The sequence below is a fragment of the Orcinus orca genome, chromosome 4, assembly GCF_937001465.1.
Source record: "Orcinus orca chromosome 4, mOrcOrc1.1, whole genome shotgun sequence".
NCBI classification, from domain to species: domain Eukaryota; kingdom Metazoa; phylum Chordata; class Mammalia; order Artiodactyla; family Delphinidae; genus Orcinus; species Orcinus orca.
In genome coordinates this window covers 50,552,383-50,575,881 of record NC_064562.1, presented here as the reverse complement: position 1 = coordinate 50,575,881, position 23,499 = coordinate 50,552,383, and the positions used below count along the sequence as shown (strand labels likewise).

At 38.4% G+C, this 23,499-nt stretch overlaps 1 protein-coding gene across 1 annotated transcript in view; it reads left to right on the top strand.

Moving 5' to 3' along the window:
• The window catches only part of LOC101285995 (alpha-fetoprotein-like), a 40,528-nt gene that overhangs the window by 7,748 nt on the left and 9,281 nt on the right, over positions 1-23,499 (top strand). Inside the window, exons 6-12 of the mRNA XM_004283588.3 lie at positions 1,827-1,924; positions 2,962-3,091; positions 8,576-8,787; positions 10,257-10,389; positions 12,012-12,109; positions 14,380-14,518; positions 16,947-17,173. Coding sequence (XP_004283636.1) covers positions 1,827-1,924; positions 2,962-3,091; positions 8,576-8,787; positions 10,257-10,389; positions 12,012-12,109; positions 14,380-14,518; positions 16,947-17,173 — 1,037 coding nt within the window. The remainder of the gene's footprint in view (positions 1-1,826; positions 1,925-2,961; positions 3,092-8,575; positions 8,788-10,256; positions 10,390-12,011; positions 12,110-14,379; positions 14,519-16,946; positions 17,174-23,499) is intronic.

The window sequence follows — 23,499 nt, the reverse complement described above, 5'->3', positions numbered from 1 at the left end:
CATTAAAGCTACTTATATATATTTCTTTCCCTAGTCGTCTCCAATTCCTTCAGAAGCCAATTCTGAATTCCTAAGCAGGACAGTCATTTTTTTCTCCTGTTGGCTTCATATTATTAAAAACAACAAAAACAAGTGATTGTGTAGACTTAGGTCTCATTACCTGGCATTTTGGAAGAATGAACTTTTTCATGAAGGTGAGTTTTTTTTAGGTAACTTGTTTCAAAGTTTTCTTAACCTTAACCCTTTCAGAGGAAATTTTTCCTTAATGTATAACATGCCCCTATAATTTTTTTAAAATTTTTTTATTGGAGTATAGTTGATTTACAATGTTGTGTTAGTTTCTGCTGCACAGCAAAGTGAATCAGTTATACATATATCCACCCTTGTTTAGATTCTTTTCCCACATAGGTCATTGCAGAGTATTGAGTTCCTTGTGCTATACAGTAGGTTCTTCTCAGTTATCGATTTTTTATATAGTAGTGTGTATATGTCAATCCCAATCTCCCTATTTATCCCTACCCCCCAACCCCGATTTCCCCCTGGTAACCATAAGTTTATTTTCTACATCTGTGACTCTATGTCTGTTTTATAAATAAGTTCATTTGTACCATTTTTTTGGATTCCACATATAAGCAGTATCACATGATATTTGTCTTTCTCTGTCTGACTTATTTCACTCAGTATGACAATCTCTAGGTCCATCCACATACTAAGCATAAGCAGATGCTTTTAAGTTAGCTAAGAGTTCTTTTCTCCTCTCCCTCACTTTGTGATGTTTACAGTCTTGCTGCCTCCAGGGTGTCTGTTTCAAGAAGTTATTACTCCTTGCCCAGAGAAAATTGCATAGCCAATCATGTAAAACTTGTATCTATGATCAGAGAATGCGGTTTATGAGTTAAGCCTTCACAGACTCTCTTGTGAAGAAATGGATAAGCTTGTTTGTATTTGATTTCAAATGAGTATAATACAACAAAATAAGAATAAAAATAATAATTATATTTATAATTAATTATAAAGTATAATTTATTATCGTTGTGCCAGATTTGTGGTTTGAATATTGCCTCTGTATACATTATCTAACTTGTTCTTAAAAAAAAGCATTGTAAGGTGTTGTTACCCCAAGTTAAAATAATATATGGTCAATATAATGTTTTAAGTGAATATATAGAGCTCTTCTGAAATTTTAAAATGTTGTTTATTCTCCCATCACACAGAGATACCAATTTTGGTATATTTCCTTTTATTCATTTTTTTCATTCACAGGTTTTATTTTGTACATTGTTGTGATCAAATTGAATATATAGTTTTGGTTAGAGACCTAAATACATGTGCTTTTTATTAGAAGTCAAAAGTCAAGATTCTGGGTTAAAGAATATGAACGTTTTCTGGGGGGGGCTCCATTAATATATATTGCAAAACTGGAGCATATATCATAGATAAGCATTTGGAAACATGTTCAAGATGACAGGGCTAGTAACTTGAATAAAACCAAAATACAACTGTAAGACGTTATCAAAATTTATTCTAGTGGCTCCCTGGATTTTTGTTTGTCCACTTTCTTGTTCTCATTTATATGCCAAATGTCTAAGTTCTGGGACGAACAATCTCTGGGGAAGTGAGATGCTATTTTATAAAAAACAAAAAACAAAAAAACAGAACCTTCACCAAATTATGCTTTTACATTTGGCCTCATAGATAAGACAATAAAAACTTTCTAATTTTGAGGAGATACATGATTTTTATTTTTCTCTCTTCTTTACTAACCATGAGATAAACTTCTTCTGTTGTTACCACAGTTCTTTGATGAGTCGGTTTTCTAATTACAGCTAGAACCCATCAGAAAATACGTTAGAGAAATATCTTCGAGGCATCACCACTTATGTGAGATTGGGATTAAATTCAACCACAAAGTAGCAAAAGCAGTGTAAGTTACCTATTTAGATTTGTGGACTTTGTTGCTTTGTATCACCCTCTTTGATTAAACTCATTTGAAAAATCATTTATCTTTCATTTGCTAATGTCTCAGTGCAAATCTTGTTCCTTTCTCTACACGTGTGCTATTTGCCTCTTCAGTAGGGCACACTGGGCTGTGCCTGAAACTGCACAGTCCTCCTCTCTACCCACTATCTCCTGTGGGGTTGATATCTCCTCTATCAACTTCTTCCATCAGCTCAAATCCTTTAGGCTCTTCTCCAGTGCACAAAAGTTTCTGTACATTCAGATGCTCATGCTTAGTAGTTCTTCATGGTAAAGGCTGGAGGACAAAAGGTATTTTTCTCTTGGAAGATAAGAAATATTTTGGCTCTAATGTCATGTAGGACAGAAAAAGTGAGTGGTGTTTTTTGAGGTGGGGATAGAGGAGTGTGGGGTGGGAGGAGAATTTGATGCTACTCAGTGTGCCTCTATCTTGGGCCCAGATTGTGTTTCTGTCCCAAGTTTACCCCTGAAGACATGCATCTTCCCTTATATCACCTTCCTCCCCAATTTAGGATAACAGTGGGCTGCCCGGAAGCTCAGTTTTCCTTATAAGCCAAGCCCATTTTTCATATTTCTAGAAAAATTTCAGGGATGTTTTTCAGTTGTCAACAGAGAGGGACAAGGGAGAACCAAACCTCTTACAATTATTATCTTTCTGATAAAGAATTTTATTTGGAAAGTCAGGTCAGATAAATTCCCAAATTACCTATCTAAGCAACTCAACTACTTTAAGCAATAATTTGAATGATGAAAATGACTGTATTTACACGATTATGAAGTGAATAATTTTCATTTTGTGATTTACATCTTTGTATGGCTCTGGGTTCTATCACTGTAGAAATAGAAAACACATAATATACAACTGTCTTCATCCTACATTTGCAACTGTGTTTCTATTCTTTTGGTTACTCAATGAACTACAACTAATTTTAGAAAGAATTGAATTCAAAAAACTGTTTAAAATGTACTTTTTTTTTTTTTCAGGGAGTTGGTTCTGTTGACTAAAAAACAACCTAAAGCTAACTTTTCTGAAATTGCCAAACTGGCCATGGATATTAAAAATCTGCATCAGATCTGTTGTGAAGGAAATACAGTAGGGTGTCTGCTTGGCAGAGTAAGACTTTCTCTTTTCTTAAAACTCTTTAAAATACTTGTACTTTTTAAATAAAAGTGAGGGTGGTATAGATGAATCTAAAAAAGTAATTATTATTTCTCAATATTACCAACAGAATGGTGTCTCCCCTCCTCTCTCTTCTCTTCTCATGAAACAATTTTTTTCTTTCTTTTCCTCCCTTCCTTGCTTCCTTCCTCCTTTCCTTCTTTCCTTCTTTCCTTCTTCCTTCCTCATTCTATCTACTTTATTCTTTTATTCTTAAATTTTTAGAGCTGGCTGCTAATTTTCTTCCAAATTGGGATTGTATTTCATTCATCTTCGAATCTCTAGAAAGTCTTAGAATTGCAGACTATACCCTCAGGCCTTATCAGCCTGGAGGAAAGAAGAAACCACCAAAAGCAAAGATGTGGCATCAAGGGACAAGGGCCGGGGCATGGACAGCATAGAACTTACCTGCCCCACGTCCAAATGTAAAGTCTCAAAATCCCAGGGAAGGAAAAAAATTGTAGCTGTTAAAATCCTGATAACGTTTTAGTAAATCACAAGTTACAAGTATGTTCCTATTCATTCTACAAGTTTGAAAACTGAATAATTTTCATCATGATACAAAATAAAACAGAAACAAAGACTACAATCATGATTTCAGTGAGGAATCTATGACTCTTATGGGCAGAAATCCTTACCCCCAACAATTTTTGCCCCATTACACATAGATTAAGGAATGTGGGTAACAATATCAATTAAAATAGAAAAATCATTGAATAGAACACTCAGTAGAACCCCTAAGATTCTAAGTCCTCAAATGTCTACTTTGCTGGAACAGAGAGTTGGGGTCGGACCATAGCTTTCCCTTGGCAGCCATCGCAGTTGGCCATTGTTTGGTCAGTGCCACATTCAGCTTGACCGAAAGATGGTGGCTGCTACTGCCAATTCCATCCTGGAGAGACAATATAAAGTTGCTTCTTGGATTACTTCCCGTATGGCAAGAATCTCAACGCATCCTGGAAGCAGTACTATCCTATACACTTAGAAGTCGTGCTGGCTCTTTAGGATAGGCTCTCAGGATCCTATCTGCATGAAGATTAGGTGAAAATTACAGGGAACTTTGGGACCTATCCATAGGTATTAAAACAAAACAAAAGAAAAATCTCTAAAATCCTTTAACACATAAACAATACCCATGCCAAACTGGTAACTCTAGAACAGCTCCTGTTATTGTCTATACTATGACAGGAATGCTAGAACAAACTCCAGTTATTTAATTGTATTAGGTAGTATTAATAAGCAATATAAAGTAACTTCAGATAGTTCTGGCATTCCTTTCTTATTCTAGACTATAAAGGAAACAGGTTTAGAGTTATTAGCTTGACAAAGATACTTTTATGTGTTGAGATGTTTCACTCTGTTTTAGAGGTTGTCTTGTTTTGTTTTAAATAGGATGGATTCTGAACATTAGTAAATATTCTTTTGTCTTCTTGGGATGATCATTTGATTTTTATTGTTTGACTTATCCATTGAAGAATTATATTAAAAGATTTCTTAATATTTACCCATTTTTACATTGCTGAAGTCAGTATCATTTTACTATATCTATGGTGTCTCTCTCTCTCTTCATATATATATGTCACAATTTTGCATTTATCTTTAGATGTGAAATGGATCTAGAACTTTCTTTTTTGGCACATATTTTATCAGGTTTTGGTATCCAGTTATGATAACTTCTAAAAGATGAATTAGAATTTTTTTCCTTTCGAATTCTCTGAAATAACTTAAATAGCACTGTAACTTACCTGTTTTCAGGTTTGTCTGTGAAACTGGAGGAGGGATGGAGATACGAACTGATGTGACAGCTTCTCCATTTCTTTTGTTATGGATTTATTTAAACATTTTTTCAGTCAATCTTTATTATTCATGAATTCTATACTTGAGAATTCACCTACGTGCCAAAATTTATTTGTGACCCCCAAATCAATACTCACAGCGCTTTGTGGTCATTCCCAGATTTATGCATGCTCAGAGCAGTGGAAATCTGACTTGCCACATGTGCATGGCTCCAGCTACAACAGAACAAGGTGATGCTCTCTGCCTTCTTGTTGTAGCTCTCATACTGTAAATAGGTGTTCTTTTTGCAGTCTATTAAGTGCCACATTTTCTGCATTTCTGTGCTTTTTGTTGATGAGTTAGCTCTTTAAAATGGCCCGAGTATAGTTCTGAAGTGTTGTCTAGTGTTCCTAGAAGCTGTGATGTGCCTTGTGGAAAGAATATGTATTTTATTTTATTAGAGTATAATTGCTTTACAATGGTGTGTTAGTTTCTGCTTTATAACAAAGTGAATCAGCTATACATAAACATATACCCCCATATCTCCTCCCTCTTGCGTCTCCCTCCCACCCTCCCAATCCCACCCCTCTAGGTGGTCACAAATCTCCGAGCTGATCTTCCTGTGCTATACGGCTGCTTCCCACTAGCTATCTGTTTTACATTTGGTAGTATATATAAGTCCATGCCACTCTCTCACCTCGTCCCAGCTTACCCTTTCCCCCTCCCCGTGTCCTCAAGTCCATTCTCTATGTCTGCATCTTTATTCTTGTCCTGCCCCTAGGTTCTTCAGAACCTTTTTTTTTTTTTAGATTCCATATATATATGTGTTAGCATACGGTATTTATTTTTCTCTTTCTGACTTACTTCACTCTGTATGACAGTCTCTAGGTCCATCCACCTCACTACAAATAACTCAGTTTCATTTCTTTTTATGGCTGAGTAATATTCCATTGTATATATGTGCCACATCTTCTTTATCCATTCATCTGTCGATGGACACTTAGGTTGCTTCCATGTCCTGGCTATTGTAAATAGAGCTGCAGTGAACATTGTGGTACATGACTCTTTTTGAATTATGGTTTTCTCAGGGTATATGCCCAGTAGTGGGATTGCTGTGTCGTATGGTAGTTCTATTTTAGAATATGTATTTTAGATAAGCTTTGTTCATGCGTGAGGAACAGTGCTGGTGTCTATGAGTTCAATGTGAATAAATCACCCATACGCAGGAGTCCCCCTTATTGCCCCCTTTGCTTCCTGAGGTTTCAGTTAATCACAGTCAACTTTCATCTGAAAATATTAAACAGAAAAATCCAGAAATCAACAATTCACAAGTTTTAAATTGTGCACCATTCTGAGTAGCATGATGAAATCTTGTGCCATCTCATCTGGGACGTGAATCATCCCTTTGTCCAGCGTTTCTCGGGGATTAGTGACTTAGCAGCCATATAGGTTATCAGATTGGCTGTCCTGGGATCACCGTGCTTGCGTTCAAGTCACCCTTACTTTACTTAACAATGGCCCCAGTGCACAAGAGTAGTGATGCTGGCAATTTGGATCTGCCAAAGAGAAGCCATAAAGTGTACCCTTGAAGTGGAAAGGTGGAAGTTCTCAACTTAATAGGAATGAGAAAAAAAAATCATATGCTGAGGTTGCTAAGATCAATGGTAAGAACAAATCTTTTATCTGTGAAATTGTGAAGAAGGAAAAAGAAATTCATGTTAGTTTTGCTGTCACACCTCAAACTGCCAAAGTTTTGGCCACAGTGCATGATAAGTGCTTAGTTAAGGTGGAAAAGGCATTAAAATTGTACAATAAGGTATTTTGAGAGAGAGAGAGAGAGACCACATTCACATAACTTTTATTACAGTATATTGTTATAATTGCTCTATTTTATTATAAGTTATTTTTGTTAACCTCTTACTGTTCCTAATTTATAAATTAAACTTTATCATAGGTATGTATGTACAGGAAAAAACATAGTATATATAAGATTTGGTACTATCTGCAGTTTCAGGCGTTGACTGGGGGTCTTGGAATGTAACCCCTGTGGGTAAGGGGGGGCTACTCTATATTAAATAAGGTGTTTTTAAACAGAAACATACACAAAATAAGGTTATGTCTTGATCTGTTGACGAAAATGTGGCCAGAGACTTGCAGAAAACTTGTTCTGTATTTCCTCTAGGGTAGATGATTCAATATTCATGAATTCAGTGTTTATAACTACTGTGAATAATGAGAATCAACTGTACTTATTTTTGTCAGGTTTTAAAATATACATTTTCCTTTAAAGAAATCTTCATTAGCACTTTCTCATTTAGAAATATAGAGCTCTACATGACAATATTATTATTTGATAACTAAAAACATCAATTATGTAGTTATACCTCCTTTCCCCCCCCATGTATATATGTTTTCTCCTTTAAGTAATTAGTTTTGCAAAGAGACTATTTAATTTACTGTTTTTTTCCAAGACAGAGTTCTTGGAAAATGACATTTACTCCTGTCTCACAACTAGGTGGAGCCTAGTCAGAAGTGATTTATGTCATTTCTAGGCCTGGCCTATAAAATCTCCTGTCCAAAACACCCAATCTGAGGTCAATGTTAGAATCTACAGGTTGAAGATGACAGGGCCTCTGTCAGCCTGGTTCTCAGAACCACTGCCCAGAGGCAATACACCTCCCCTTCTCAATAGGACTTTATTGAGAAAGAAACAGACTGGATCCTATTAAGCCACTGAGAGCAGGCTCGTCACTTAACTAATGAACACACTCTCCCTTATCGGTCTCAACCTGACCTCACAATGCAGCTTCAATTTACCACTCTCAGATCTAGATCTTCAGTACATTCTTCTTCTCTCCTGATCCCTTAATCTTAATCTCAACTAAATTTTCCCAATGAGCTCAAAATGTCCTGTATACCATTTCCCAAGTACGCCATGTTCTTCACATCTAAGACTCTTTATATATAAAGATGGATAATTCTAGTATGCTTTTCCTCTCCATTTGTTTCCAACTAACTTCTATTTGTCCTTCAAGATTCAAATCATTCAAGATCTTCACTCTGACCTTTATCCAGTGTGGATTGCCAATCTCTCTTTTTTCTTCCAAAATATAATACGTGCATTTCTCTAACAATTTATTTTATAATGCATTATTATTCTTGTTTAACTACTTGACTCTCCAACTAGATTGTGAGCTCCTTAAGTATAGAGACTAGCTTGTTCATACACACATGTACTTATTTTTGTATGTGTATATATAAGTAAATACGTAAGTTTTATAGTAATATTACAGTAATGTATATAGAAAATGACAGAGACAAAATGTTTTCTAAACTGGGATCCCAGAACGATAACAACAGTAGCAAGTAATAAAACTCTTCATTTGTATTTTGTTGGGCTAAACTTGAAAACAATAATACCGTCTGTCTCTCTTTAAGTTCTTTAAGAGATGTTAGAAGAACTTGTGACACTTCAGTAAAGTCAAATAGAGAAGGTTTCTTAGTAGAATGAGTCACTATAAATGACCTTTTTTGGTCTCGCGGTTTGCCATGGAAAAAGCAATATAAGATGCCAAGTTTTTCTCTGGTTTTCTACTAATAACAATAAAAAGAAATAAGTTCAGAATGAAGTCATCAAAAATTACTGCTCTTTTATGTTTATAGAGCCTGCTTATGGACTATACCTGCTCTAAACAGGCTACACTATCCAGCAAGATCACTCCATGCTGTGAACTGCCAGAACCATTCCGAGGGGAATGCATTATCAACTCAGAAAATGACAAACCTGATCTCTCATCCCTGCCACTTAGCAGGTTTACAGAAGACCAGTTTGTATGCAAACAATTCACTGACAAACAAGATGACTTCCTACAAGAGTAATATGGCTTTTTGTAAAATCTTAGTAATGGTATATTGTATTTATGGATTCTTTGGGAGAGATTGCAAACTTGAATGATGACAGAGGCGAGCCAATGATGTGAGTGAATGGTTAAATGGCTGAGAGGAGATGCCTTGTGGAGTCCAAGGTTGCAGCTACTATTTGGCTCTAGCTACTTGTAACCATATGGGAATGTAGGCTTTGGGTCGTTGGATCAACTGCATTTTGAGAGAAGTTGGAAGTCTCTTGATTTTTAAATGTTGACAACTAATATAGGAATTTTAGAAAACACAGTGAGCGTCAAGTGTGTGCAGGCTTTGCTCTGAGGGACTTAGAGTCATCCCTAAGTAAGGGTTTCAGATTGGTATGCCTGGCCAGCTCTTCTAATTAATTTAATACCTACTCTCAAAGCCATAGTGTGGCATTACAAGATTAAAGAGATGGAGTTCTAACATCTCTGGTGTCCATTCAGAAGTGCAAATTATTTGGGGCATAAAGCAAACTGATTTCAATATATTATAATATTAAGACAACATTACTAAGTGATTGAAATAGTTCCAAAGTCACTTTGTGAAGTATTATTTGGAGCAGCTAAATTCTAACAAAACATAAGAATTTGAATTTTCCTCGAAGTTTTCTGTAGATTGACTTTAGCTATATTTCTGAAATTACATTTGACACTGGCTTATAAAAGTAAATGTCACTACCTGAACTCACTTATCCCTAAACTTGCATTTAGTATTGAAAAAGTCGATAGGCACAACTTCCTAGTGGAAATTACGTTAGACTATGAGTTGTGAGACCTGAGTTCCAGTCTAGCTTGGTCATGCATCAGCTTTGAAATGCAGTTCAAGCCACTTAATTTCCCCAGACTTTTGGGTTCCAACTGTAAACTGAGGCAGTTGGATAAGATCACTTCAGATGTCCCTTCTGCAATTCTATGATTCCTTTGAAAATATTCTAGAGTCCAAATTTCTCTTTCTTGTAACTCAGAAGAACGTGCAGATTATGGACAACTGATGCTTGAAGGCTTATGTGGGAAACAGGGGAAGATGGTTATTTAATACCTAGTCAGCACAGTCTTACAAAAAAATTGTAATATTTATAAAATCTAGCCTCAAAGGTCATCAAGAAAATGTTCTCACCCAAACACTTGAAATGAATTTCTAGTAAAAGTAAGGAGAGACCCTGAGCCAGGAACTAAATCTTGTCAGGATGTTTTAGGTTCAAGTTTGAATCTGCCACTCACTACTGTGTAGCTTTGGAAAAATCACATAATTTTATTGATTTGGTTTCCTTATCTCAAAATCTAGCCAATAAAACTTCCCTGCCAGCCTCCCAAGATTTTCAAATACCTAAAATCAGTTAAAATATTGAATAAATGTCATGGTCATAGGTGGCTTTTGAAAGAAAACTATGGCTTCAGAATTTAGTGTTTACTTTCTGATATGCTTCATGTGCTTCCAGGTTTCTTTATGAATATTCAAGAAGACATCCAGAGTTGGCAGTTCCAGTGATTTTAAGAGTGGATACAGTATATCAAAACTTACTGGGAAAATGCTGTAAATTAGAAAATCCTCTGGAATGCTATAGTCATGGGGTAAATTCCTTTTTTTAAACCTGTTTCTCATAAGTGATTATAAACATAGGGAAAAGTCCAATGCTGTTAGTAGTGCTGTACTTTTGTAAGATGATTATGCATGTTCTTTCTAATTGCAAGCACTACACAAAAACTTTGATTTCTGTCTAAACCAAAGGCCACATCATTATACAGCAGCAACCTTCTGTGTGAGTCACTGCCTTATAGATTCTGTGTTTTATGAAAACAACTCTGTGCAATCTTCTCTAAAGTTTGCTTGGCATGGTAGCAGGTAGCATGAAAGCATAGCCTATTAGGGTGGGGGAAGGTTGACGGTTTCCACCAAGCAGGCCTGGAAACTGTCCCTATCTCAGGCCAGAAATCATACTGTTCACAGTCAGCAGCTCCTGTTGTGTAGTTGACATAGAAAAAGCCGGTTGCCTTACAACTCTCTGACCAGACAATCTGTTATCCACAGTTTACCAGGAGCCAGGTGGTTCTGGCTTTTGTTATGCTAATTAGTGGTGGGGATGGAGGATGAAGGCATTTCTTGTCCTGTCTGAGCTCAAGCAGGTACACGTAGCACCTTCCTGTTCCCAGAGAGGCTAAATGAAGGCGACTTAGTCTTTTGTAGGTTAGCACCCTTTCATAGCATCACCTGTAGACTCCACAATCATCATTATGATAATAGCCCCTTATAGGAGCATGGATGTTTAGAGTTTACAAAGTAGCTTTACAACAAGTGTCCTATTTTATTCTCACAACAGCTTGGTAAGATAGGTAATGGCATAAGTACTAGCTACATTTTGTAGATGAGAGTTTTGAGTTTCAGAAGGTTCAGGTGACTTGTCCAATGTCACACAGGCAGTAAGGACAAGGCTAAGTGTTAAATCCAGGCAAACAGTTTGCCAATCAGGTAAAATTTTTACTATAACAAATACTGTTTATTAGGATCAGGTGGACTGGGTCTGATTACTTAAGAAGATAACCAGTGCTCCTACCAAAGAGCTAAGTCTGCAAGGTCACTCGTATCTTCCCACTGGAATTTTATTTGCACTGTTCAAGAATTCTTTGAACTTTCATTTAGCTCTGAGAATTCCATGTGATTCCCTTTAACGTGTATTCGTGGAGCGCTTTACTAGGTTCAAGTCTGGTACTTGTTTTTATTAAACCATGACTTCTTAATATGTATCTATATTTCTATACCTACATCCATATCTCTATATCTGTACTGTTTACATAAAAATGCTGTATTATTAAAAATAACCAGTATGCACACATACACACACACAGTCTGATCAATTAAACTTAGATCTATAAATTACTTTTAAGGACCTCCTTTTGGCTTGATGAATGGTTAGCTTTATGCTTGTAAAATATGCCATTTAAGCCCATAAAAGAGCTCATACCACAGGAGAAACTAAATATCAATCTTGCTGTCCCACTTTTTTCTCCACAAAGTACATGACCATTCCTGTTTCAGCAAAATGTGTTTTCTCAACATTTCCAAACTCACTAAGTAAATAAAACCCTGGGTTTAGTAAAACAGTCACATTAAACTATTACAGAAGATGGTTTTGCAATCTTACCTCAAGATAGATTGTTGCAACGATAGATAAACACTGATTATCTTTATTTTTCAGGAAGAGATGTTTCAAAGAGTGGTTCATGAAAGCCACGAGCATGTGAAAAATCAGTGTGATTTACATGAGAAATTAGGAGATAGTAACTTCCATGACAGGTATGCTTCCAAGATATTGTCCAAATTTGTGGTTGTTTGTGAGTTTTTGTTGACTCCTGCTGCTGAGAGTTGCTAAGAGTCTATATTCAACCTGAAAATCTCAGAGGCCAAGGAAAAACTCAGTTCAGAATTAACCTAGTTATCTTTGTCTTGATAAGACAGTTGTCCACATAACCTTGGGTGCTTTTACGTTGCTTTTTAGGCCAGTTTCCAGATTCCAATCAATGCCCAGAGGTCAGGGAGCCGGCAGACCCTGACTGCCCTTCTGCAATCCCACAGGAGCCCTCTACCCTTCACCTGGACATTTAGTTTGGGGCTTTGCATGCAATCTGGAGTCAAGGCTGCAACAGAGATCTAATCTAGGTTTTCTTCATCAGTTTCAAGTCAGGTCAATATAGCAAATACAGTATTTTCACCATCAAGAGTAGAGATAAATAGGCACCTTAGTCAGAGGGAGCACACGTTAACTCTTTGTGTGCAGAGAGCCTGGTAAATCCCATTGTATTTCAAAGATTAAGATATCAAAAAAACAAAAAAGCCAATTTTCAGTTATCTTTAAGATCTTACTGTAATAGTCTATTAAGAAGCAGAGTATATATATATATATATATGTCAATCCCAATCTCCCAATTCATCACACATATATACACTAATATGTATAAAATGGATAACTAATAAGAACCTGCTGTATAAAAAAATAAATAAAAATTCAGAAATTCAAAAAAATATATATACAACTGAATGCAGAAAACCAGGTGGAGAGCACCACGTGTTTGTGGATGTTATTTCAATAAAAATCCAAACAGTTTAGTGTGTGTGTGTATGTGTGTGTGTGTGTTTTGATAAAATGATCTTAAAATTGAAACAGATATAAAATAGGTAACTAATAAGAACCTGCTGTATAGCACAGGGAACTCTACTCAAAAAAAAAAAAAAAGAAGCAGAGTATTGGGGAAAAGTTCAGTTTGATACAGTGTCCCATAATATTGAGCTTAAATTAAATGTCCAGAATAATGGATCCAAAAAAATTATTCTTGTTTTAGAATATTTGGCTTATTATTATTTTTTTACTGTTGTATTTAATTGCTAACGTCTAGCTTAAGGATTAGACCGGTGGCTCTCAAACTTTAGACTGCATCAAAATTACTTGGAGGACTTGTTAAACACAGCCCACCCCTAGAGTTTCTGATTCAGTAAATCTGGGGTGGGGCATGAGAATTTGTACTTCTAACAAGTACCCAGGGGATGCTGCCAATCCAGGGGTCACACTTTAAGAAGCATTGGATTAGGTTGACTATTTCCTTGGATGCTATAGCTAAATTCTTCCCCTAACTCCATTATAATATAAATGCAATAAATGATTCTGACATTTTGTCCTCAAATTCAGTTCTGCAGAGTCTTTCTCATTAAAATCTCTCTCCATATCCCTCAGTTCCCACTACCACTCTCCTAGTTCAGGTCATCACTTGAATTACTGGCATGGACTTTTCTTCCCTCACTTTGCCTATTGCCCGCCTCCAATCCATTCTTTATATAGCAACCATAATTATCTTAAGAACAATGTAAATCTGATTCTATAGTTAAGCTTTCTTCCTTCTCCTCTCTCCAATTCCCAATCCCCCCTAATTAAGAAAAAAATCACAATCAGTGACTTTCTAAGTGCTCCCTTCTTACTTTCATTCCCCTTCACCTGGCTCATTTTTAGTTATTGTCAGATCTCAGCTCACATGTCATTTCCTCTAGGAAGCCTACCTGACCTCCCTGGGATGGGATTAGATGTCGTTCTGTGTGCACCTATAGCATTCTCTATTCCTCTCATTACACTGAGTGTACTCCTCTATCTCCTCCACTAGAGGCGTGAGACCATGAGAGTAGGACATGTTTCCTGATCGTTGGTTGCTGTAGCTTCTATTCCTACACGTTGTAGACAACCATACATGCTTTAACGGCCTGTGCATATATTTATTTCAGAAGCTGTTTACTATGAGTCTGATTTTGCAACCATCCAAATTAGCTATCACAGTATCCTTCATAAGTAGAAAGAAGATGGATGAGAGTGGAGCAATGTGTGAGGTGGAAAGGGAATTCCAGGTATACTGAATAAGCCATTGAGCCACTGGGTCAAGAACTAAAAGGATAGACTTAAACCCAATCTAATGACTTGCTCATCCCACATCAGAGACAATGTCAGATATTGAGGAAAACTTTGTAGAATTCTTCATTTTGGGCACATAGCCATTGCCAGGAATAAGAGGAAATTATTCTTTCAGGCTCATAGTCCTTTATACTAAGAAAGCCCCACAACTATCTGCTCAGGAGTTGGTTATATTCACGAAGAACATGACGGCTGCTGCCACCACATGTTGCCCACTGAATGATGAGCAACAGTTTGTTTGCATGGAGAACTCGGTAAGTGCATCCTTGACTGCATGTCTGTCTGTTGTTAAAAGTTCTGAACTCCAAGCCCCAGCAATCAGTCTCATGTTGGTGGACACGTCTATGAATTGTCAATGGAACCTAATAATTCTGTCCTTAAGAGAATTTATTTCTGGTCAGTTCATGCCAATTGTCTTTGATTAGCAGCAGGGATATATAAGACTATCACTTTGCAAAAACTGGGGATGTCAGATTCACCAGACCTTTGCCTGGATCATATCTCAAGGTCTATTCCCTGGATTTTCAAGTCAACAAAAGCGATTTTGCTGATTTTAGACTAACTCATACTAATCAAAAGTGTAGGAAAAAACCACCCAGTTTCCTCTTGTGTTTCTCCTTTACTCTCACACGATTACCATACTCACAACACTTCTGACACCAGATGTGTGGGTTTTTTTTTTTTTTCCCCAAAGCAAGCACTGGGAATCCTACAATTTAACTCAATTCTAACACTATCTGCTTGGAGATAGCATCAGATCCTACGGGTTGAGGGCTCAGTTCCACAGGACTGCTCCCACCTGACTTCAGATGGCTATCACAAGTCCAAGTTGTCACCTGTGCTTCTGACTGATTAGCTATAAATCGGAGGTTTCCACAACTCCCTCCCTGGGTTCAATTAATTTTATAGAGCACTTCACAGAACCCAGGAAAACACAGTTACCAGTTTATTGAAGGATATGAAAAAGATGCAGAAGAACAGCCAGATAAGAGATACATAGGGTGAGACCTGGGAGGGTTCCAAGTGCAGAAGCTTCCTGTGGAGTTGGGGTGTCTCACCCTCTCAGTACTTGGATGTGTTCACTCACCTGAAAGCCCACTGAACCCCATACTATTGGGATTTTATGGAGGCTTCCTCACATAGACATGACCAATTATTAACTGTATTTCCAACCTCTTTCCCCTCTCTGGAGCATGGGGGTGGGGCTAAAAATTCCAAGCTTCTAATCATGTCTTGGTCTTTCTGGAGACCAGCCCCCATCCAGGAGCTCACTCAGAGTCATCTCATTAGAACAAAAGCTGCTCCTAATGCCCTTATCACTTAGCAATTTATAAGCATACCAGGAGCTTTGTGTCAGGAACCAGGGTCAAAAACCAAATATTTATATTTTCTGTTATCTTACATCAAACTTACAAGTGTTACCTTCATTAGACAGAATACCAGGTTTCATTTACAGTGAGAAATGTCTTCCCAATGTCAAGAATAATTGGGTCTAATAACTAGGCTACACTTTTCCCTGAATCACATTACTTGGGAAGTTGAATTAGGATATGGGTATTCATGCAAATGGAATCAGAGGAAGGGCAGGGATGGTCTTGAGAGATATTTCTTCCAGGGATATGAATTATTCCCTCCTAGCAATGGAGAACATCACTCCAGGACCTGGATGCTCATCTCCAGGTCTCTCTCAAGTGGTGTATTTTAACGCTACTGAATTCTTGTTTGGTGACAGCTTTCTTTGTCCTATATTCTTGGTAGAGCATCTCCTCTATACTAAGTTAGTCTTTTTTTCTGATAAAATATAGTTGTTTTGGTTACAGTTTTAAAATGTTTTATTATCCAGCTCTGTCTTCCTTTTATTTTATTATAAATTTTTATTATCTAATCATGCCTTCCTTGGGGAACTCTTGATTTATATTCCTAAAACCTTGTTTTTAAGTGATCTCTTTGGTTACTTCAATAAATTCATAAATTAAATATTGATGCTCACTGGTTTCAGTCACTTCATCCCCACATACGTAAGTGACAGGGAATTTGTGTGGTCATTATACTCAGAGTGGAATACAGGCAGCCTTGCAGACAGCATCAGGATAAGTATCAGACACACCCTGGGAGCAAGGCAAGGTGACTGTTCTAGAAGGAGACAAGAAAATGGAAGGAGACAACTGAAATAAGATCCAGGGATTCCTTTCACCATTCATTTGTTCACTTTTTCATTAATTCAACAAGTGTTTATAGGTGATTTATCATATACCAAGTTCTGTGGTAGTTACAGATGTCCAGTTATAAAACACAGAAACACATTGGATTTGAGCTTTTTTAGAAGTGCATTCATCAGTCTTGCATCTGGGTCAAATTAGCAGTCATGTTGACCTGAGACTTGATTTGAATTTGATGGAGCATAGGAAACTCCTGCCTCAAGTCAACACTGGTCTATAAACTGCACACTGAGGAGGAATTGGGAGGTCGGGTCCAAGGGAACTGACCTTTGAGGATGACAGGAAGAGGGAGGACAAGGCTGAGAACCAGGTTTCACCTGACACTCTTGCTCTTTCCCAGACAGTGAAATCCGGGCCAAATTAGCAGGAAACTAGAATTTGAGAATACTTTTCTATGGATAAAAAAAAAAAAATTAATGACCACAAACCTTATGGCTCTTATTTTAATTCTTTTCTGGGGAAGGCAAAGCTAATTCTTGGAGCTTTATGCAGAAGACACGAGGCAGAGCCTATCAATGCTGGTGTGGGTCACTGCTGTGATGACTCGTATGCCTTCAGGAAGCCTTGCTTTGATGATCTGCAAGTAGATGGAACTTACATTTCTCCACATTTATCCTGTGACCAAGTCATCAACCTTAATGAGGACTTGTGCAGAGGTCAGGAGGAGGAATTACAAACCGAAAAGCAAAAGTAAGGATCTTTGTTTATATGTATATATACATGCTGGTTACCCTGAATCAACACAATGCATCAAAAGCCCTCCACCTCCTGGCAGTGGGGCAGTTCCCCTTTAGTGCCCGCCCACTCCTCCCACCCTCCTCACGTGCCCCTGATCCTGTCCTCACGAGAAAGCGGGTCCTGGTCCTCATAGTTCCTTCTCCCCCACAATCATTAGAAATGGTTGGTAGCTTACTTCTAATTAATTTATTTACTCTAAGACTTGCTCTTGGAGAGTCTAAATATTATTAGTCCAACAATATCATCTTGCCAAATGAGGCAAAGTTTTTGTTGCCTTGGGGATAAACACATTCCCGTGGTCAGCAAGTGCAAGGTTGTCACTTATTCTGTTTTATCACAGTACTTAAAATTCATAAGCCAACTGACCCTTGAGGTCCTTTCTTCAGTTCCCAAGGTGAGCTGATCACAAACTAGACTGTAAAGCTTTCCAGTAAGCATCCAAAAACCACTGTAACACTTAGTTAGCCATTATTTCTTTAGCCCAGGCTGATGTGAGAAGATAATACTTTATTTTTAGAGTTCGGGCTTTGCTTTCTCTTGAGGAAATTCTCTGGCATAGATAGGCACCCTTTATGTATGTCATCTCACCAAATCCTTACCACAGATTTAGGAGGTAGATAATATTATTACCCCATTTTAATTGTGAGGAAACTGAGGCTAAAAAGGCAAGAAGAAATGGTATGAGATCATGCAACAGGTAAATAAGTTGTTGAACTGGAATTTGTACCCAGGCTACCTGGCTCAAAGCACATATACTTAACTACCAACATGTAGCTGTTAGTGTGCCCTAATCAAGGGGTTATAATGCTGGTGATAATTTTTAATACTTGAAAATCTTCATGTAAGGGCTAGATGATGAACAGTGTGAAATATTAGGAAGCATCCGTGTTCTAGTGAATTCACTGTGTTTTCTGTATGGAGATAGCAATAACACAGAGACAGCTAATGTAGAGATTTCTAGACTATTCTGGGAGGATACATATTGGGAGTCAAGGGCTGGGCTGGACAAAGCTCTCCAATTTCCTGGGAAGTGGTAGGGGTTCTCTCCATGGCTTTCACCCCTATATAGTTCTGACTGATCATCATAGCATAAGTCCACATACACACAAAAAAGAAAAAAAAAAAAAAGCGAAGGGGCTCCTGGAGGAGAAAGACAAAATTCAGCAGGATTATAAAGAGAAGGCAGAAACGAGGTCATGGAATAAGACAGAGGAAATAAAGAGAATAGAAGTTCAAAGGAAAAGAATTTAAAATCCAATTAAGAAAAATACAGAGTAGAAATGTTAAGACTTAAGACAGTATATGAAGACTAGAATGTGCTTTAAATGAAAGGGTGAATAAATGTAATGAAAATAAAAGATTAATATAATTGAAATGAAAAGCTGGAAACAACTTGATGGTGTTGAGGATTAAAAGTAGGATCTAATATTTTAAAAGGTAAATTAAAAAATTTAAAACTAAAGGAATGAATAGAATTAAGGGAAATGTTTTAAAACAGCAGTTAGGTTGATAGGTAGAGAGATCCGGGGGGTGGGCTGGGTGGGTGCGAGGAAGTGGACAGGAGAGATAAACCCACTGCAAGCAGATCACAGGTATGTGGCAAGTCATTGTAAGGGAGGGGGGCCTAGCTTCCAAATGGCACAGAGTCCCCAGTTGTAGAAAAGGCAGCCTTCATATCTGGAGTGTCAAGGGAAGGTACCACAACATGCTGATACCTCTGCTCCAAATCTCATTCCCAGACCTGCATTCTCATAATGGGACCCTTTTTTACCCTTACCTATCCCAGTACAGTGAAAGTGTTTCTCCTTGTTTGTTTATTTATTGGAGTATAATTGTTTTACAGGGTTGTGTTAGTTTCTGTTGTACAATGAAGTGAATCAGCTGTATGCATACCTATATCCCCTCCCTCTTGGACCTCCCTCCCACCCTCCCCCCCCATCCCACCCATCTAGGTCGTCACAGAGCACAGAGCTGAGCTCCCTGTGCTTTAAGGTAAGCAGCTGCCACCTGACCTGGAAGCTCAGCGGTCATACAAGTGTTCCCTCTACTGGTGCCTCTGGAGACGTGCATCCAGAAACCAGCTGACCCAGCAGGACAGAGGAGAGAGCAGAATAGTTGGGTGTGTCTGAGGCATAGGTGAGAGAGGGGAGAGGAACCTTTGGGGCTGAGACTAGAGGGGTTGGGAGGGTTCAAACCATGAAGACAATTGGAATCCCAGAACTTGTGAGGAAGGAGAAGAAGGGTACATATGAAGGAGCCTTCCTACATCGTCCGCTAGGTTTCTCTATTATTGTTAAATCTACAGCTCAGACCCTCAGGGAAATTATAAAACTGCTCATCAATTATTTGCTGAGTGACTAAATGAATAAGTAGGTGAGAAGCTGTGACAATGTACCATTTATTGTGGGAGTCAGGGAGAAGGGAGACTGTGGTTGGAAGCAACCAATAATTTGAAACGAAAGTTGCAAGTTGTGCTATTACTATAATTATTCATTATCATTGCCATAATTTGATGAAATAATTATTCATATTATCTTTGCCACTATTTATTAAGTGCCTTTAGTATGCCAGTTACTGTACTCAGCCCTTTAATATAGTATTATTTTTGGTCCTCACAAAAACCTTGCAATGTAGGTGTTCAAATTCTCATTTTATAGAGTAGGGTCAGAGAGGTTAAGTATCTTACCCATCGTCACACAGACTAGTGAGTGGAGGACCTAACTTGAGCCAAAGTAAGTTTGACTGCAAAGTTTGTGCACTTTTTATGACATTGGAAGGAAAAAGAAGTCCAGATTTTGCATGAACTCACAGTAAAACCAGTGCCCCTCCTATACCAGCTTTGGCCACTTGGGGTGCTGAATCCCCTAGGCCAGACCATAGAAGCCCCAGTGGGTGCTGGGAAATGTGGTAATCTCACTGTGTAGGTACTCATGATGCTTAGTTTCTGTAACATGGGACTGAAGCTGTCCTATGCTTTTATGGGTTGGGTAGTGAATTTCAGCATCATGAACAACATTGTTATCTGGGGGGGAATATTTTCTGAGACAAAAACCACGAAAATTCCAATGGGAAATAGCCTGTATTTCTCACTTTGAATAATTAATTTGTTAAAAACTGATAATTATTATTCAAAGATAGTATCAACTGTTTTGACCATACATCATACATAACCATACAGACTTGAATGATACAGAGACAAAAACAAGCACAGTGTTTTCCTTCAAGTGGGATCAAGTTTAGGTCTAATTGGAAAATTGAATATGTACATATCTCAACTATAATAAAACATAATTTAAAAAAAGATCAAATATGTACAGAATGGTTGGATAGAAAAAAGAATGCTTATACTATTCTATTTCTTTGTAAAATGTTGATTTACTTTATTATTAAAGTAATACATAGTCTTTGCAGAAAATTTAGAAAATACAGAAAAGAGAAGAAAAACAATACTTTTATTCCAACACTGCAGAGATACCCATTATAAATATATGTATAGTGTAGGAATACATAATTCCATATCTGTACACAAGTGCACACTCCCACAATTGCCCTCTGTCCATCAGTCTATGGTTTGAATACATAATAATGCAAGTTTTGCACATTCTTACTACTACCTGCTTATACAGAATTTCAGTTTCAGCAATTATCCTCAGAATCCTCAGGGGAGAGCTTATTAAACTCCCCTTGCCTCTCCCACTCCGCAGGAATTCTCCAGGCATTCCTGCATCCTTGGCACCACTCCTGTGCCACTGGGAACAGTCATGCCCTCCAGGTACTGCTGTCTCCTGCTCAGCAGCAGACTGGATCCCTTTCAATTGATGACAAAGTTGCTTTATGTTTTGTTGTAAGGAAAAAATAATACCTCCCCCAAACCTCAGGATTGTACACGTTTAACAGGTGCTGTGGCAGTGCTGCCTGTGTCTTAACGGTGTGCAGGACTTTAATGAAAGCACTCTTACAGCCCCCTTTCAAAGAGTTATCCTGATTCCATATAACTCAGAAATGAGTGTAATGGAGGCCCAGCTGGGGAACCACTGAATTACTCCCGTCTTCCACTGACCAGACCTTTCTTAATGGGCGGAAGTCTGTGAGCCTGACTTCTTGTCTCAGGACGAGTTCTCGAAAGTAGTTCTCAATCCTCATGCCTTCTGGAAGGGAGGCTCACCTCACTGGCTTGTTATATATATATGCCCAGATCTATATTATTCCCAAGGAGTTGAAACTAGTGTTACAAATGCAAAGTGGAGATGGCATAGAGCCTTATTAAGGAGGTGACAGAGAGCATTACACGAGGTAACATTTATAAATTTTCGGCGCATTGTCTGAAACAGAACAAATATCAAGATACTCAAAAGATGTTGGCTGTTGTCATCATTTTTAATGTAGCTTTAAAAATGATAATGTGTGCAGTTTTGTCACTGATTATTCTTCAAAACAGCATTTTAATGGCTTTTTAATATTTCAGTATATGGGTACAATAATGAACTTAACCAGTCCCTGTTTCTGGGCATGAAAATTGTTTTCAGTTTCTAAGTATCATAAATTGTGACAATGAATATTTTTGTACATATGTCTTTGTCCCCTCTCTGATTTTTTTCTAAATTCCCAGGTCTTAGGATTAGGGGCAAACATGGAGTTAATTAAAATCTCCTAGCTTCTATTGACTGTGTCTTACTGGTGCTCAGAGGATGCAGTGATTACATGCTTCTCAAACCCACCTCATCACTGTAGCAGTTCCCGAAAAGAAAATTGGCTTGTGCTTCCTTATCTTCAGTCATGCTGCTGTTTCAGCTCTGTCTATCCTCAAGGCTGGGGGCTGGGGGGAGGCTGGGAGAGGGTTGAGCTGAAATGGGAAGTTCAGAGGCATGTCCAGGGCGCTACCAAGTGAAGCTAAATATCTGGTTGCTTAGATGGTGTCAGCACGCTACGGCCATCTGGCCAGGGCTGTTTCTGTAGGTCCTGCGGGCACCGCCTGAGCAAGCTAAGCCTGGGAGCTGCAGAGTGCCGCGTCTGCCTCGCCTCTGTCCCCGGCTTCGCTCCTGCCTTCCCCGCCTGGGACCGAGCTCGCTCTGCCCAGTGCCTGCGCTGGTGCCACGTGCATGGTGGGGACTTCACTGTTGACGACTGCCGGACAGCAGAGGGGTGGGTGGCATCTCAGTCCAGGAGTCAAGCGACTCAGAGAGTCACCTTGCCTTGGGCCGGCTGCCCGCGCTGAGAGCGGGGTGCAGGGAGAAGAAAAGGGCGTGTCACTGGGGCACAGAGTGAGACAAGCGGCGCGCGCCCCCTTCTCCACCGCTGGTCCCTCTTCACCATCATTTCCAGCTGTGCCCGCCAGCCACTTGGGGCAGCCCACCCCAGGGGTGGGGCGGGCCTGGAGTTCTCTGTCTTGTGATATAAGTACTTATATAATATCCTCAATTTTGCCTCTTGGCTGAAAAAGGCTAAAATATTTGCCGGACCCTTGGGTTAGAGTGTCATAGGAATAGCTACTTAAAGCTTTGAGATATTTTCTTTTATACCTATTCAAGTACAAATAAGGCCACTAGGTATTATCAATGTGAATTTGAAAATGAAGAGTAAATGAAGGTTTTTGAGTAAGCAATAAAATATGGATTAATGTACATTTCCCCTACCCTTCATGCTTGTTTTCTTTGTAGTTAAATCTCTCTTGACCAATAAAGAAAAAAAAAAAAAAAAAAGGACAACATTGGAAGATTTGGGATACTACTTTGTTTTTTTATTTTTATTTTTTTGCGGTACGCGGGCCTCTCACTGTTGTGGCCTCTCCCGTTGCGGAGCACAGGCTCCGGACGTGCAGGCTCAGCAGCCATGGCTCACGGACCCAGCCGCTCCGCGGCATGTGGGATCCTCCCAGACCGGGGCACGAACCCGTGTCCCCTGCATCGGCAGGCGGACTCTCAACCACTGCACCACCAGGGAAGCCCGATACTACTTTATTAAACAGAGAGACAGAAACCAGGTTATAATTTTAAATATTCTAAGTGGTTGAAACACCGATGTTTATATAGTTGTGGGGAAACTCATTCTGTGAGGGAAATCTGAGATGATTGTCAAACTACTGAAGTTTCAAATTAGTGTATTGGTTTTATTATTAGTAACATATAAGGGGGCCTCAACTTTCAGGTGTGTTATACTTGTAATATTTATTGGGAAGTTAGTTGTTTAGAATAAATGTTGTTCATAACAAGATATTATAGGAAAGCTAATTTATTGTATAACCTATATACCACCCAATGTAATAAAAATAGAAAATAATA